General features: G+C 47.4%; 1 protein-coding gene across 1 annotated transcript in view; it reads left to right on the forward strand.

Annotated features, from left to right (window-relative positions):
• Positions 1-16207, forward strand: part of GPC4 (glypican 4) — a gene marked incomplete at its 5' end in the record, with an annotated part of 68429 nt that overhangs the window by 24895 nt on the left and 27327 nt on the right. The window contains one exon of the mRNA XM_082322979.1: positions 6513-6671. Within this exon, the coding sequence (XP_082179105.1) occupies positions 6513-6671 (159 nt within the window). The remainder of the gene's footprint in view (positions 1-6512; positions 6672-16207) is intronic.

Genomic DNA, 16207 nt, shown 5'->3' on the forward strand with positions numbered 1-16207 from the left:
CGCGGGGGAAACAAGTGGCTTTAACATTAATAAGGCAAATAAACCATTTATATAAAACGGTTGCTAATCGAGTGGGACGTTAAATATGCTGCACGCTGGCACACGCTGCCGAATTGCGGTACTTCCATAACCCTACTAGTCAGCTGTGGGAGCCGACTGCATGTGAGGATGTCTTCTGGCTTAAAAACTCCGAAGTGGCTGGAAAAAAAGGGTGCAGGTGGGGATGAGCATCTGCAATGGTCAAATCCAGGACCAGGGCTTTTGTGGCTGTGGAAGGGCTGGAGCCCCCGTGCCTGGGTTTGGGTATGTGGGGTGCTCTCCCTCTTTTGGTGCCTGTTGGGTTTGAGATCCCAGTGAGAACTGCAAATGTTTTGAGGAGGGAAGGAAGGAAAGCTGAATCTGGTTGCGTGATGGTGGCCTTTAGGATGGGAAACGATTCGTATTGGAAATGGGGTGTGTCATTTTGTGTCCGATGGTGGAAGATGTAGGAAGGAGGCTGCACAAAGCACTTCTCCTGGAAGTGCATGGACGATGTTTGACATAGTGGTTTGGGCTGGAAATAGCACCGTGTGCTCAGGAGCAGCGAGGGAGGTGCAGCTCCAAATGTCCCAACCTGGTTTGATCCGCTCTGACCAGGGGGTACCCACAGCACTGCATCGTTTGCAGGATGCGAGCTTAGAAACTTCTGACTCCGCTGCCCTTAGTGGATGCATCACCCCCGTTAGCAGGACCTCAGTCCTGTTTTACATCTCTTTCTTCCTGGCGTGCGACCATCTCCGCAGGAGCATTCTCCCCAGGAAAATAAACACAAGTCCCACATCAGCACTGCTTTAAAGCAAGCGGAGAAGACTGATCACCTGGTGAAAAAGAAGTACTCTGATAAGAGCCATCAACTAAAAATTCAAGCTTGCTGCTTGTGCCAAGAAAGCGTGCCTTCAAGCAGTGTGCGTGTGTGACAGCCTGGGAGGAGGCAGTAGGGTCGCTTTTTTTCCCTCCCTTTGGTGTTTGCAGATTAGTGTCATTTCAGCTGGAAATATTTCTATGCCAAGAAACTATCTGCGTTTCCGTAGTGCTCTTCATTAGCAAATATCTAAAAGCGGCATAAGCAGTGATGGGGGTGACCCAGCCTTGCCTTGGGGTGCAGGGACTGTTGTGGCTGTGGGATGTGCGGTTGTGCCGATAGCCCGTAGGGCTTATGGCAGCACTGTTGCAAATGGGCGAGACCTCACGGGCCATTCCTGAGGGTGCCGAGCATCCCCGGCTTGTTTCATAGCCAGGAAAATGGCAGATTTTGGTATTTTGGGTACAATTAAAGGTGATCAGATTCGGTGGATGGTTCGGTAGCCTCTTCTGTCTCGATGACTCTGCGGAGCCGATCACAGGCTCACACATTTCTTTCTTCTTCTCGCCCCTTGTTAACGTGGGGCCGGAGCAGGAGAGCTGTGCTCAGGGGTGATGCCAGTGTTTCTTGTCATCTTTGTTGGGGGTTTTGTAAAGCCTCGGTAGCATGTCAATTATATATGATGGGTGGAAGCCTAATATTCTGTGATAATTAGAAGGCAAGTCTAGTGTGAAATCGGATTAGAGCCCGGCATTACAGTCCGGGATTCCTTTGGTAGCTGGTTCAGAGGAAGTCATAAAACTCTTTTAGATGCCAGAAGCCGACGTGTGCTGGAGGGGAGAGGCAGAGCGTGAGGCCGAAATGGTGGCTCTGCTTGCCGGTCCCCCAGCAGCGTTCGCCTCCCACTCCTCCACCAGCCTGGCTTACCCCAGCCTGTTTTCTCACAGGGGAGCAAAGTCCAACAGTAACATCTCAGACCATAAACTGCTTTTGGCTTGTTTACCGAACTGCAATGAAGGGCTAGACTGTGTACAGGAGTGTTTTAAAGAAATACCCGCCCCCCGCCTCCCAGCGAACCACTCCTGAAAGTTTAGCTAGTTTTACAGCTAGGTATACTTAAAGTATGAACTTGGTCAAGGCGAGGAGAAGCGGGCTGGGAAGGCATGTTAGGCATCCAGAAACAACATTTTGAAAAGGTCTTGGAAAATTGTTCGGTGAAGGGAGCTGCTTTTCAAGATCACAGAGCCCCTGAGTTTGCGCTGCACACTTACTCATTCGATGAAAACTTGTTTTCCGACACATTGCAAAATAGTTACTGGATTTGGAAGAAACTCTGTGTGCCTGGAGTCTGCTAAATGTGGCATTTCTGTAATGGCTTAAATCATAAGTTTGCAAGATTACCTTTCTGAGCACATTTCCTTGGATGTACAGATGGTAACATTGTGTACCATTGCATTTCTATCTTTAAACCGCCACCTCCGTTGCCCAGAGGTGTGCTGTTAACTAGCCAAGGAGCAAGTGTCTTTTGTAATTTTGGTCCCTCATTTCTCTCTCTGTATTCGTATGTAATATAAAATAGAGAGAAAGTCTTGCTGTGACAGGCCATGGGAAAGATCTGCTGAAAATCCATGACAAGTTGCAGCGATGGTGTGCATATGCGGTAGATATTTGGAGTCGCTCTCTGCTACTTAAGCTCTCTTTGCCATGCAGCCCCCGACGTGATGACTGCACACCCTGCCAAACAATTCAATAAAAAGCCTAACTTGAAAGGAAGCTGTGGCAGAGTTATATTTTTGCTGTGCTCACATGGTGATAAATTACAAAAGCTGCCGAGTCTTTAACACTCAACAGTAGATGAAGAGTTGCCTTGTATGGGCATTGTTTGATGAGTTTTAACTTGGGAAATAATTATTGCCGAATGTGTCCTTGACAGTGAGTGCACACCATGAGTGTTCTTTACACAATATACATAAACGTTAAATCTCTGTTTAAGTGGGCCTAAATACTCATATTTTTCACTCCTTTTCCTTAGAGGAGTTCACTGCCAGTTGGAAAAACGAAGGGCATTGTCTTTGGTCTTGGCTCTAGGTTGGTGTTTTGCATGGGCATAACTGGTCCATGCTCATGTGGGCCACTGGCAGCAGCTGCTTTCCAGGCTTTGTTTTTGTTCCTCTGTATGCCGTGGTTGTAGCACTGTTGTGTTTTGAAGCTGTTGTCTGATGGTGCCATGCTTCGGGGTCTGTCCTTGGAGGTGTAAGCAGTTCCCAACACCACAGCTGCTCGCTGAAGGGGCATGTGATGGATCCATCACCCGGGCGGGCGATGGGACGCTGGGATGTTGCGTTGCTCTCCCTGCAAATTCAGGTGTGGGTTGAGTCCTGTGGATGGATGCTCAACGGATCAGCTCTGCTAGCTGATTTAAAACAACGGCTAGACGTGAGATTTCTTGCAAACCATGTCAGTGCCTGTTGCTTTGCTTAAGTGAGGATATATTCTCAGGGATGCGGAGGTGGTAAGGACAACCCTCCCCATGGGAATACAGGGGCCCCAGGGTCTTCCAGTGCCTTTCCCTTGGTATCTCCCACTGTGGTGTAAGAAAACTGCAAGAAAAGCAGCCCACAGCCCTAAACTTTGCGTTTTTTAACGCTGGGTAACACAGTGCATCCTCCTATGATTAGCACTGAGTAGTCGGAGCTCCTCAGCTCCAGACAGAGCTAATTCTTGATCACAAGCCAAGACCACATAGTGCTGACATGACTGAGAAATATCTTCCATAATTAGATTGCTTGGTCATTCATTTTTGAATGTCTGAGTTGCATTTTGGAGCATAATTTCTTACTGATGAACCAAATAGGATCGGTTCAAGCTTGATTTACTGTCAGTAGTGTTCTCCTTGCTTGGCTTTGCACGTGTGTCCCAGGGAGGCACCGTGCAAATCTGGGACGAGGGGGATTGAAGAAAAATTATTTTGCTCTGTAACGTTAGGTGGGATGGTAACTTTAGTTTAATAGTATAAATAAACAATATAATATATATATAATAAATAGCATAAATAAATAGTATAAATAGATATAAAACTGTTACTTGTATTTGTGAAATACATTGGGCTTTTAGTTTTTAATCATAAATAAATTGCAGTAGTTGTAAAAAACCCACTGTTTTAGGGATCCAAGGGCATCTGTGGACAACTTCGAAAGTGTCTGCAAAGTGTAACTAGGAAAGGAAATCCCACTGTCAGTAGGTTTGAATTTGCCAAGTAGGGTAGAGGCTTACCTCTCCAACACAAAAGAATGGGAAGTATGTAAGTCGTAACCACCAAAGGCAGGCATGCATCACAGAAATGGTACTGAAATCATGAAGTGCGTTTCAGGCAACATATTTCCAACATATCCCCCCCCCCCCCCAAGAAATTCAGAAAAAAACCCTGTTTCAACACTTTTAAAATGAAATTATTTTGACACTGTAAAACTAGCCATTGCTCTAGCTGCAGTTATCACTTTGCCGCTTTTTATTTGTTTCCCGTTGTGTCAAAGAGCCTTAGTCCTGAATTGGAACCAGAGCAAGGAGATTCGAAGTGAAATGAAGTGCTGGCGCTTGGGCACTTTCTTTTTTTAATGCTTGCTAGTAAGGCAGGCTAATAGAGGAGTCCCCAGGTGTGCTTCGGGATGGATTTGGTGGGCAGGATCCAAAAATCCTGGGTGCACCTTTTGCTCTCTTCTAAATGACTTATCAAGCTAAATGGAGCTGCATCCCTCAGTGCTGCACCCCTTAATGCTGTGTGTTTGCCGCTGGAGGTGCTCCTCTGAGACGGGAAGAAATAGAGTCCATGAAAGGAAAATATATCTGTAAGGAGACAGCGAGATTTTTCAGTGTTTTCTGAAGGCTGTGCCTAAGCAGTGCTGCTTCCCGTAACAGACTTTGAGCTTTCCGTAATTCAAGAGCAGTGGACGGCTTTGTGCAATAAATTAGCTGTGGCAGAATTATCTGTTGGTCAAGGTCTCTCTGTAATGCCAGGGAAAACAAACAAACAAACCCTGTAACTCAAAAGGAAAATAGATTTAGAGGAGAGGTTCTTAGGAATTATAGATAGATAGATATAAAAATATTTATATCTTATTTTAAAATGGTCCTTAAGTGTCTGAAAGGAGAGATAACTAACGTTTCTGGGCTAGAAGGTCATGCAAAGTGATGCAAAGGTTCTCTAGCTGGGCAAATGACGTTGTGAGATCTTGCACAAGGCAGGCAGAGAAGCAACCGCTCGTGTTAGAGCAGGCTTTGTTTTGCACTGTGCAAAAATCGCTTTTGTTTCTCTAAACCCACTTCTGGTGCTCTAGCAGGTAGGATGGCTCTTCAGTAAGTGCCTGGTTCACAGCTTGTCGTGAAGAGGTTATTTTCTGTGCAGGGGGCTGACAAGTTCTTTGCACCTCTCGCTGTGAGTGTCTGAACCTTGGTGGTGGTTGGAGGTTGTTGGTGGCTTCTAGGGTGCAAGCAGGTAGGGAAGAGCCTTTGCTTCTCCATCTGCTTCCTTGGGCTGAAGGATAAGGTTTGGCAGCAGGGTGTGAAATGGGAGAGAAGGCAGCAGCTTACATGTAGGCTGTGTCTTTTAAAATACTTGGAAGGATGAGTTTCTCATCCTAACTGCTTGTTTTGATCATATCTTCAGCGTTGACAAAGATTAGCACAATTTGCCCAAGTTTACACTGCTTCAGCATCAGCCTGCCTGCCTGTGATGGTGCTGTGTTGTGGGACCTGTCGGAGAAGCTGGAGCTGAGGATTGCTACGCAAAGAGTTTGTCGTGGCCAACAAAACCTGACAGCAGTGTTTTATTGGTGGTGCTAGAAGGGGACAGCTTCATCCTGCACTGCAACGAGATGCTCTAAAAGCGTTGTATAGGGCCAGATCCTGTGCCCGGATTGTCTGTGAAATTTTGAAACGGAGCTATGGTAGATACGGAAGCACTTCATGGTTCTTCTGACCAAACCAGCTTGAGCCAGATGTCTTTTAGGAGAGAATTATCCTTCAGGGTGAAGGAAGAAAAATCTGTTTGAATTCTCCAAAAACAAGCACTGAATTTTGCCCAGGATGATGACAGAACACTGTAAAATTAGGAGCTGGGAAATATAAAGCTTTTTCATGAGCTGTTGCATAAAGCAAGTATATTTTAATATCAGTAATAACTGTTACTGAGAGAGATTACTTCTCTTGTGATAATTGGAGGTGGGGGGTGAAGAAAAAAGGATTTATCTTGGTGCAAAAAGGACCATTGCTATTGATACTGTGTTGTGTGTTAACCAAATGAATTGGAAGTAATTAAAATACTCAGCAAAAACTTCATGGAAGATAGCATAGTATATACAGGTCCATTTGCTGGTTCTTCAAATTATGCTGTGCAAGATGAGTATCTGTTTATTCTGTTTATTAACTGAATAAATAAGAGGACATTTTTTAATATTCTTGCAGAAAGACAAGGCGTGGTATTTACATGTGTTGCTATAAAGTTCCTCTACAGAATCAGGTTTTGATGTGCCTGGTGCAGCGCTTGCAGTGAGGGGGGTCTCCTTGGGAGGAGATGGTGCTGCAGGTCCTCGCACCCCCTGCCTCGCAAGCCAACCTCTTTGCCCTTGCACAGAGAATCCTTTTAACTCGGGATATTTTCTTCTCTGCTTTTCAGGTGACCACTTGAAAGTCTGCTCGCAAGGCTACACATGCTGCTCTCAAGAAATGGAGGAGAAGTACAGTCAGCAGAGTAAACATGACTTCAGAAATGCCGTCGTAGAGCTTAGCAATCACTTACAAACCATGTTTAGTTCCCGATACAAGAAGTTTGATGGTAAGTGCAGAGACCTTGAACTTTCTCTCCTTGGGATAAAATGTAAAAAAATTCCCATCCTGTTGTTCTCTGTGCAGTTGTTCTGCTCTGCCTCCCCCTTTGCTGGGGAAGTTCATGACTCATGGCTCGGAGGGCAGAGCATGCCTTGTTTTGCAATCTTGTGAGAGAGAAATATTTGCTGATTAAGGCTGCTTGTTTCCCAAAGAAAGAGATCTTTCTTTCTGATTAATCTTTTGAAAAAACATTTTGCTCTTAATGTGAGATTGCAATTAGTTTTGTTGGTACATCCCTGCAGCACGTGTAATTGTAACGAGCGCATCTTGCAACCCCAATCCACAAAAATTGCTTTCCCAGCGTGTTGTGAACCAACAGGATTCATACCCATCTCACTTAGCCTTTGGGGCTAAGCAGAGCAGCAGATAAATACAGAGCTGGTTTTGTGCGGAGGCCGAGGGTTCAACTGTGATGCAGGGTCAGAAGCAAAATGAACAAAGTCTCGGCTGAGTTCCCATGGCTCGAGTGACCCTAACTGCTGACTGATAAGCAAATGAGTGGTCTCGGCATTGTCCTCGGATCCGCAGCAGTGTCCCGTCAGACTGGGTCTCCATAGGGCATGCCCGGCTCATGGGAGCTGCAGGAAGAAACTCCCTCCGGAGGCAGCTGGCACACACCCTTCCAGTGTTGCCCACCTTGCAGCCAGGCACCTTTCTTTTGAGAACCCCTTGGTACATCCCTCTTGCAAACAGCTGAAGTCGGTGCCCAGGCACTGGGCACAGCATCTATCTGAGGTCTGAGCAACATCTCTTGGTTTTGCTGCTGAGCTCTTGGTCGTGGCAGTTCCCATGGGGCTCTGCAGGTGTCTCGGTGCTCCTGGTCACTGTGGCCGCTGCGCCTGGGCATCCCCAGGAGGGAGGAGCAGGGCATCAGGCTCCTCTCCGGGTTGTCCTTGTTGGGGAATGAGGTGACGCCCAGTTGCACATGGAAATATCTGAAGAGTCAGGTGGCCTGCGTTGCTGAGGCTTTTGTTCTGCTTGTACATTGTCATTGGCGACTGGTAGTAGAGGGCAGTTCCACCGCACAGCTCCTCTGGACCTTTTTCTGCCTTGTTCAGTCACTGGTTCAACATGGATATTCTTCTGATATCCCGAAGTCTGTTCCTTGAACCTCCCAGGGACCTCCTCTACTCTGCTGCAGCAGGTAGCAACCCCTTTCTTTCAAAAGGAGTTGGCACTCAGGTGAGCAAAAAAGTCCCTGGGTATGAAATTGCAGTGAGTCAAAGTGGAATTACGCAATCATCTTGATAGCATCTAAATCTGCTAGCTAAATATTTCCTTCTTAACCTCTGTTGTCTCTACCTGCTGGTACACCAAAGGGGTGATAGAGAGAGAACCAAAGTGTCTAGACTTGCAAGCTTATTAAATGCAGAACAAGACACTTAATGAAATCCAGCCCATAGATAAGCCCTTTCAAAGAGACCAGAGGAACAGCATCTGCTTCACCTCAAATGAACGACGAGGCTTTTTGAAATGCAGCATTGAAAACAAAGCACGATTCACTGTATTAGCATCCCTGACGTGGTGCAGACGTATTGCTAGGTGTGTCTGCCCGTTTGTAGGGTGAGAGATGGCTGCAGGGCTGCATGACGGCAGGGAGATACTAAGCTAAGCTGAGCTGGATATCTGTCAAAGCACAAGGCTTCAAAATGGGTGAGCTTTGACAGGGAGCCCTGTACGAGCTGTTTTGTTTGTGCTGCATGGTTCTTCCGTCAGCCCCTTGCAGCGTGCCCTGTGCTTGTCTCATCCTGATCTTAGCCCTTGGAGTCCTTCACAGGCAAATCTGGAAGGGGATGGTGTGATCCTGTTGCTGGAAGCTGGATTTACTGTGCCCAGCCTGTCCCTGAAGGGTGTTTCTCTGCCCAGTACGAAACTAATGAAGGAGAATTAGCAACCTCCTCAGCTTGTCCCAAAGCCTAATGGCCCTGTCTTTGAGCATTTGCTGATATCAGATCTCAATCTTCATTTGCTGCATACAAAGCTGATTTAGGGATTTTTTTAGATTAACTGATTACCATCCTCCATCATTTACCTCTTGGAAGACTTTTAATCATGACTACCCTTCTCCCTCCAGCCCAGTCACCTGGAGGCTGAAGGCACCCCCTCTTCAGCAGCATTCTTGCTGGTGGCTGGGGCAGGTTGGGGAGTCTCCGGTCTGAGGTTCTCAGACTCTGCCCGAGATTGCTGTGGTAGTTTTGTTGGTTGGTTTTTAAGAGCCTCCTGTTGAGTTATCGTCTGCTTGTGGTTTGGTGTTTCCTTCCTTTGGTCCTGGTGCTTGGTTATTGGGTCAGCTGTGGTCTGTTCTGTCTTGCATGTTTGAGTTGTCCTTGTCCAACATAATTCTTCCCACTTTTTTTGGTGTAATGTGCCCAACCTAGAGGAGAGGGAGGTGATCAAGACCCACGTATTTGTCCTGATCTTTCGGTATGAGACTGGAAAAGCACGCGATCCCTTCCAGGGCTCTTCCTTTGCATTGGCCCATGCTCTGATTTTAGCATTTGAAGCTCTTTAGAGCTACCTCATTGATAGCAGCTAAATCCATTCAAATGAAAATAAAGCTGACACAAAACGAGCCATGCACCTTCCTCTGTTTAATGAGAAATCCTCTGCACAGCAGCTGTGTACAGGGACTGAGCAGGCAAGATGAGTTGTTGCAGAGACTGGATTCACTTCACTTAACTGGTCTCCCAGCAAGTGGGACGAACGCTCCTCTCACAGGGTGATGCATCTGCATGCTGCAAAAGGCCACTCCAGGATGCAGCTCAAGCAACAAACTGTGTCCTCCAGCTCTTTCAAAATCGTTGTTGCGGGTTCTCTGGCTGCTAATCTCAGCCTTGACATTCAGGTCCGAGAGGAGAGGCAAACCTCCCTTATGTGCTTGACCTTTGCAGCAGTTGCCACTGCTAAAGGACAGTCGAAGTGGCGGCACGTCCTTTGGATGGAGGCTGTGATGCCCCGTGGCTTCTGGAGCCTTTGCATCAGCTGTTGCCGGAGTGCTGTGTGCCGTTGGAACTGTTGCCAGAATTGCTCTGATCTGACACCAAAGCCGTATAGAAATGTATTATCTCCTCTTAATCGGGAACATGGAACAAGCTGCTGATTATCCATCCCCAAAGGGATGACCAGAAGTCATTTTGGCTCCTCTTGCGTAATGCGACAGAGTCAGATCCTCCTGCGCGTGTTTGGTTTGCAGACACTGGGAGAAGACTGGAGCTTTGGAGTCCCGTATCTTACATATCCTGTCTAAATATTTGCTTACAGTATGGCTCTGTATGCTCCTGGGGGTCTCTCCAGTTGTAATTTAAACAACTAATCCAATCCCAGTGTGGCAGTAAGGGATATATTTTCAGCAGTAAGGGAAATGCTTTTTTAATAAAACAAAAAATACTTTGAGAGTTGTCAGATTCCCCATTGCTAGATGTTCTTAAGGTGAAGATTTGCTGGTTTTTCTGGCACACATGACCTCAGATACATGTTTACAGGCTTCACTGAGAAATTAATGGGTGAGATTCTCTGGTCATCTAAGTGTTTCCCTCTGTGACAATGACAGCTGTGGGAAAGGCACAGAGCTGTGCAACTGCGATGGCACCTCATGCCACAGACGTGCTTATAGCAGTCAGGGCTTGAAAAAAAAAAAAAAAGTCTCTGTGTTTGTGTGTGTGTGTGTTTAAAATCTCCTTTGCCTTGACTCATCTTCACCAGTTAGTGACCTCCCCTTCCCTCTCCTAGGGATTAATAACATTAATAGGATTAATGGTGACATTAAGACTGCATAACTGCTTGGTCCCATTTATTAAACTCGAACTTTCACCTCTTCTGCCCTTTCCGGCTGAAGTTTTCCATGCCGGCGTCTGTGCTAGCCAAGCAATGCTTTGGGGAAATTGCTCAGCTGTTTTGAGGAACTGGAGCAGGGACAGGACATAGCCCATAACTCTTCTTCAGCGTTTCCGCTATTCTCTTGCTTCCTAGATCAGATGTTCTTAGATTTTCTTATTAAAGACGCCTCCTGAATCTCTCAGAAGATGTAACTGTTGTGCCAGGCCTTTCTGGGGCGAGAAATGATTTTTTTTTTTTTTTTTTTTTTCAATAGGCTGGTTGCAAGGTGATTAGGGCAGACAGAGCCCAAGCCCCTGTCAGCAGAGGGGCCGCTGAGCCTCTGCCCTGCGGGGCTGAGTCTGGCAAGCGACTGCTTGTTCTCCTGCCCCTGCGTTTCACAAGCGCTTTTGCTGTTGCACTTAAACCAAGTCTTGTCCCTTTCTTCTGCACGCTCTGGATTTAGGGAAGGCAAGGAAGCTTCTGCAACTCTTGTTGTACAGGAATGATATATACAGGAGACAAATGTGAGATGGTCCATCCCCGGGCTGGGCTGGCAGTAGGTTTGGTGTTCTCAATGCTCAAGTGACAGATTTGTACAAAATGGCACAGCCCAAGCCAGCATCTGGGAAGCTATTAAATGCCGAGAGTCCCGTTTCCGATCCTCTCCCCCTGACTTTTCCATTAGCATTTAAGTTAAAACAAATATAGAAGTGTAAAACGAAACCCCTTTGGGACAATGAGCAGGAAGAAATCGAACCCAGGCAGCAGGAGCCGGCCAGGGGTCCCCGAGGCCGTGGTGCACCCACCCCTTTGCAGCGTGGGGACCGGGCAGGGGGTCTGGAGAGGGACCCCTGTTTGTGGGCTCCATGTCTGTGTTGGGCAAAGTAGCCACAGGTATAATGCGTGGTCATGGCCTGCGTCTTTGAAGCATCCCAGGGTGCCCTTGATCTTCTAGTGCGAGCCCTGTTGTTACTCCTGGGTGCACACATTACTTCCAATAACTGGGTTGTGGCTGAGTCAGAGTGACTAGTTGTGGGGGCATTGGCCAAATACCTTCCAAACTGCTGAAACTGGGGAAAAAAACACTGTAATCTCATTTCTGAATTCAGATTTCATTGTTCAGATAACCCTTGGCTTTCAGCCACTGTCTCCAGGTAGGAGTTAGCAGGGAGGTGTGCTGGGACAGCGGGACACGGGGCTGGGAAGTATTAATAACCGGGTATGACACAGGAGGGGTGAGGGAGAGCTTTTGGTGGTCTCCTCTGTGCTGCTCTGGGCAGTGCGGAGGCGAACGGTGAAAGATGAGCCCCGCAGGTGCCCAGCCCACCGCTCCTATAGTTAGAATTTGGCAGACCATCAGGACGCTCCGCTTTACCAGAATAACTGCCCTTTGGGGACCTTCATCTCGTATTAACTCTTTTATTGGAAACTGCTTGCAAGAGCAGAGACCTGAGGCCTCATCCTGCTCATGTGCCAGGGTCCCCCGTGTCCGTGACACCCAGGACCGTGGGGCTAGTCCTGGCTGCCAGTGCATTTATCCCTGCAGGAGGCAGCTCCAGGTGTTGTGGGACCGCAGGAGGGCTGAGAGCAGAGACCTGTTGGGCCTTTGATGCTTGCTGTGCCAGAGCTGCGTGGTGTTTGTGCTTCTGAATAAATCTGTGTGGTGGAGAGAGCTCTGCCATTACAACCCGTTCTCTGGCGAGTGCCCCCGTGACAACTGCATCATTAACATACAAATAATCCAGTGGTTTTGTCTATCTGCTGCCACTCACGTCTAGATGAAGGCACAGCCTCGTTCTTCCCTCTCCAGAAGGGGATGGCACCAAACCTTATACCAACCAGGGCAGAAAACAGTGGGAAGGTCCCTCAAATTTTGCAGAAGAAGCGGTTGCTGAGAGCCAGTCGTTCAGACTTGGTTTCAGTCCTGTTCTTGCCCGTGGTGGGGATGGAGTGATTGAGGAGAAGCAGGAGGGAGCAACCACCAACACACTTCCTTTGGAAAATCCCACTTGTGGGCTTTTGTTTGTGCTTTCCCACTCACTGCAACAATAATGAAACAAATTGTCTGCTGTCTGTACAGTGGAAGTCTGTTTATTCATTGTTTTCTTTTAACTGGCTCCTCTCCATCTGGAGATTTTTAAGTAGGTACATAAACCACTGTGATATTTAGTCTTGTTTGTTGAGAAGGGTGATGCTCCTCTGACAGTGGGGGACCAGACCTCTGTTTTGGGGGGAGGAAGGATCCTGAGGTCAAGTCATCCCAGAAGGAGGAGATCTCAAAGGAGGGGAGGCTCCTGCCCTGTAAGGTGGGGAAAGAGGGACTAGATTTTGTAACTGAGCAGACTTCAGCAGTGGGCAAACCACTCTGTGTATGGCCTTAGAGGGATCAAACAGTCTTCTGCCGTCTCAGGTCTAAGCAGTTCTGCTGTTAAGATCACAGGTAAACTGTTCTTACCCTTTTGGTTTTTTTCCAAAAGCAAAGACGCGGGCAGCAGGCTTTATACCCGGCTACAGGAAACGTGCCTGGTGCTCTCTGGTTACTAATTGCTGTCAACCAGTCAATGAGCTATTGTTTGTCTGTTTAAAATTAACTCTCTCTTCCTCCTTCCCGCACAAAGGAGCCGCCTAGCCTATGCGCGGGCTCTCATTGCTTGCGTAGTCTTGGGAGCTGCTGCCCTGGGTGCCCGTTGACTTGGTGGTGTTTTGGGGGTCTCGTGGTGGGCTTGGGGGTGTGATATTCCACCGGTGCAGAGCTGGAGCTATTTTGTTAGTGTTAAATGTATTGTAATGTCTTAGTGTCCAGCTGTTTGCATGCTGGATGAACAAATAAGAGAGGTGGCTCTAGCTGGAAGAGCTCTCTGTGCAAATGTAATGAGATGAGGGGAACTGAGGTAACGGGAACGAGAAAGCCACCCCCACCATTCAGCAGCACGGGTCCTCCTCAAGCTCTGCAACAGCAGTTATAGAAGAGAGTCTTGGAAAAATATGTCTGTGTGAAATACCTTAGTGAGTGTCCCAGAAAGCTCATCTGAATGAGGCTATGCAGGAGGCAACCTGAAGGAACTTGCTTTCAGATTTTGCAGGCGATGTGTGCTGTTTGGGGTGGGAAGTTGGTGTGTTGGTACCAAATGGACCTGGGTCAGCAGGCCAGAGCAGCTGAGAAATAATAAACATGTTTGAAGGGTCAGTTGAGATTGAGGACTGGGTGCAGTGAAAATTGGATGTGGCGGGGAGTGGAGGGAAGAGCAAGAAAATGGAAGGAAAAGAAGAAGCAGCAAGGGAGGTGCGTTGGGGAAGAAGGCTGTTGAATTGTGGTCATGAGGAGGAGGATGGAAGAGCTGGGAATGAAGGACCTGCTGCTCAGGGAGGAGGCAGCGTTGGGAGTAGCAGGAGAAACCCGCTATAGCTGACCCAGAATGGGATGCGTGAGCAGCGGCAGTTCCTGGAAATGGGGATGAGGAGGCTGCGAAGGCTGGGCTTGTCCTGCTGTGTGGGATGGACCAAGAGGGGACCAAGGGCATTTCTGCTGTTGCTGCTTTCCTCATTCATGGGATGACTGTTATGTGCGGCAGGATGCGATGTGCTGCTGTTTGCTTCTTGAATCACAGACAGCAATCTCCGTACTATTCTACCCTCCCCCCCCGCCCCCACCCCTTCGTTGCTTCTTATTCCTTTAATGAGCTCAGTCTCAGTGTGATGGTGGTGATCTCACGCTGTGTTTTAGCTTCTTCCCTGCTCTTCTGGGCTCTTGCCAGCCCTGGGGTGCAGATGAAGATTATGTTCTTGGGCCCTCAAGAAACAAGAAGTTCTAGAAATCCTGTTTTTTGGTCTTTTTTTTCCTCCTGTGAGGCTGCAGCCTAGTTGTTGTTATTGTATTGAAACCTTTCACTAATCAAGCAAAGTTTGGGGAGTTGCTGTTGGGCCTCCCAGCTCTCCAAGGTTCACATGTCGGGGCTGTTGCTGTGACACTGGCATGATTTAAGCCTGTACTTCTTCAAACTCCGCGAAAGAGTTCTTCCCATGTCAGTAAGTGCTAACACATGTTTGAAAACAGGACAGAGAAACAGCTTGTGGATTTGCCCTGCCCTTCCTGAGTTCATATTCAATAAATGTGTTAACACTACGTATTCATCGGTTTCTCAACACTTCTGGAAAAAGGTTGTTAAGCTATGGTTTGTTTTTCCTTGGTGGAAATTACAAATGCAGTATATGCAATAAAGGAAGTGAAGGTGTATTAAAAGTAATGAGGCACATTTAGGGAAAAAAAAAAAAAAATCTTTTTCCTTTGGAGTAGGTGGCATGGCTGCAGATGGCTTCACCTTCGAGGTGAAAAGAGCTGTTAAACATTTGTCTCTTTTCCTCCAAATTCCTTTTATCTGTCTGGATTGAATTTTGCTTCTCATGGTAGGAGCAGCTGCAGGGTGGAGTTTGCATCCACAGATGTACCTCTGTGAAGGCGCTGGGACGGTGCCGGCGCCGGCCCCTCCGCGGCACAGCCTTCGGGGCCACGGCTCGGGCAAGAGCGTTTGTCTGGGAATCCATCTTGCTGTTGTGAACGTTTTATGAGTAAACCATTTTATGAGAAAATATAATTAATCTCTTTGTGGCAGTGTTCTCCTGTACACACTAGAAAGCATAATTGTCTGTACAGACAAGCAAATTAAAGGTTTTGGTAAGACAGACGGTCCTTAATTAATCATAATCTGGACAACATATTAAGAGTATACCCGAAAAGCTGAGTGGCAAATTATCTGAAACTAATTAATTGTGCCCATAAAAATTTAGCATGTTCCTTCTGCGTGCTTGAGCCTGGTTTTATTTGTTTTTTAAGGTGTGTTGAGTAATTGCATGTCTACCTGGTATCTGTTTGCATAGTTAATTTGGAAGCCTCAAACAGAATAAGGCCAATTGAAAACACAGCTCTAAACCAAGCAAACCTGGTGCATGGGAAACGTAGGATGTCCGGTGGCCTTTGGGAGCAGAAAGGTGCACGGTAGCCCTGATCTCCTTTTGGGAGGAGAACATGGCCAACAGATGAGCATCTGTAGAGAGCACATTGACTCAGCGGCCTTGCTGAGCTCTTGAATAAGACTCTGCCTTTTTTGCACCTTAGTTAAGGTTTTCTCTGCTCTAAAAACTGTGGATTTTTGGTGCTGAGCCCTGGGTTGTTCATCATTTGACTCTTTGCAGTTGCTGCAAGAGGAGCAAGCCGGGTGTCGTGGAGCGCCATACTTCTCTCCAGGAAATTGTTCTCTGAAATAAATGTGTTTCATTCCTGAAGATCAGGAGATTCAAGGCAAAACTTTGCACTCCTACGGTGGTCAGCTATGGGTTCAGCCCTAAGGACTCCCTGCCTGGGGCATGGCTGGAGGGGCAGAGGATACCCGTGCTTTGGTCCTGCCAAGGGGCAGATGGTGCTGGTGGTGGCAGGAGGCAGCTCAGGCCAGGCAGTTTTGCTACTTCTGTCACCAGCATTCATGGGGAAATGCCAAACCTGCCTGTGGGTGAAGGGGAACGTGCCCCTTTGATGTGTTCATCTAATTTCCAGGAGCCGCCTTTGATTTAGGTAGGACTGTGCCCTACAGCAGCGGGCTCTCCTCATCAAAAGCCCTCTTGTACAAAACCCCCACTCTTAATATATCTGAAAATGTTAGCACGAGGAATAGG

Source organism: Platalea leucorodia, assembly GCF_965183815.1.
Source record: "Platalea leucorodia genome assembly, chromosome: 10".
NCBI classification, from domain to species: Eukaryota; Metazoa; Chordata; class Aves; order Pelecaniformes; family Threskiornithidae; genus Platalea; species Platalea leucorodia.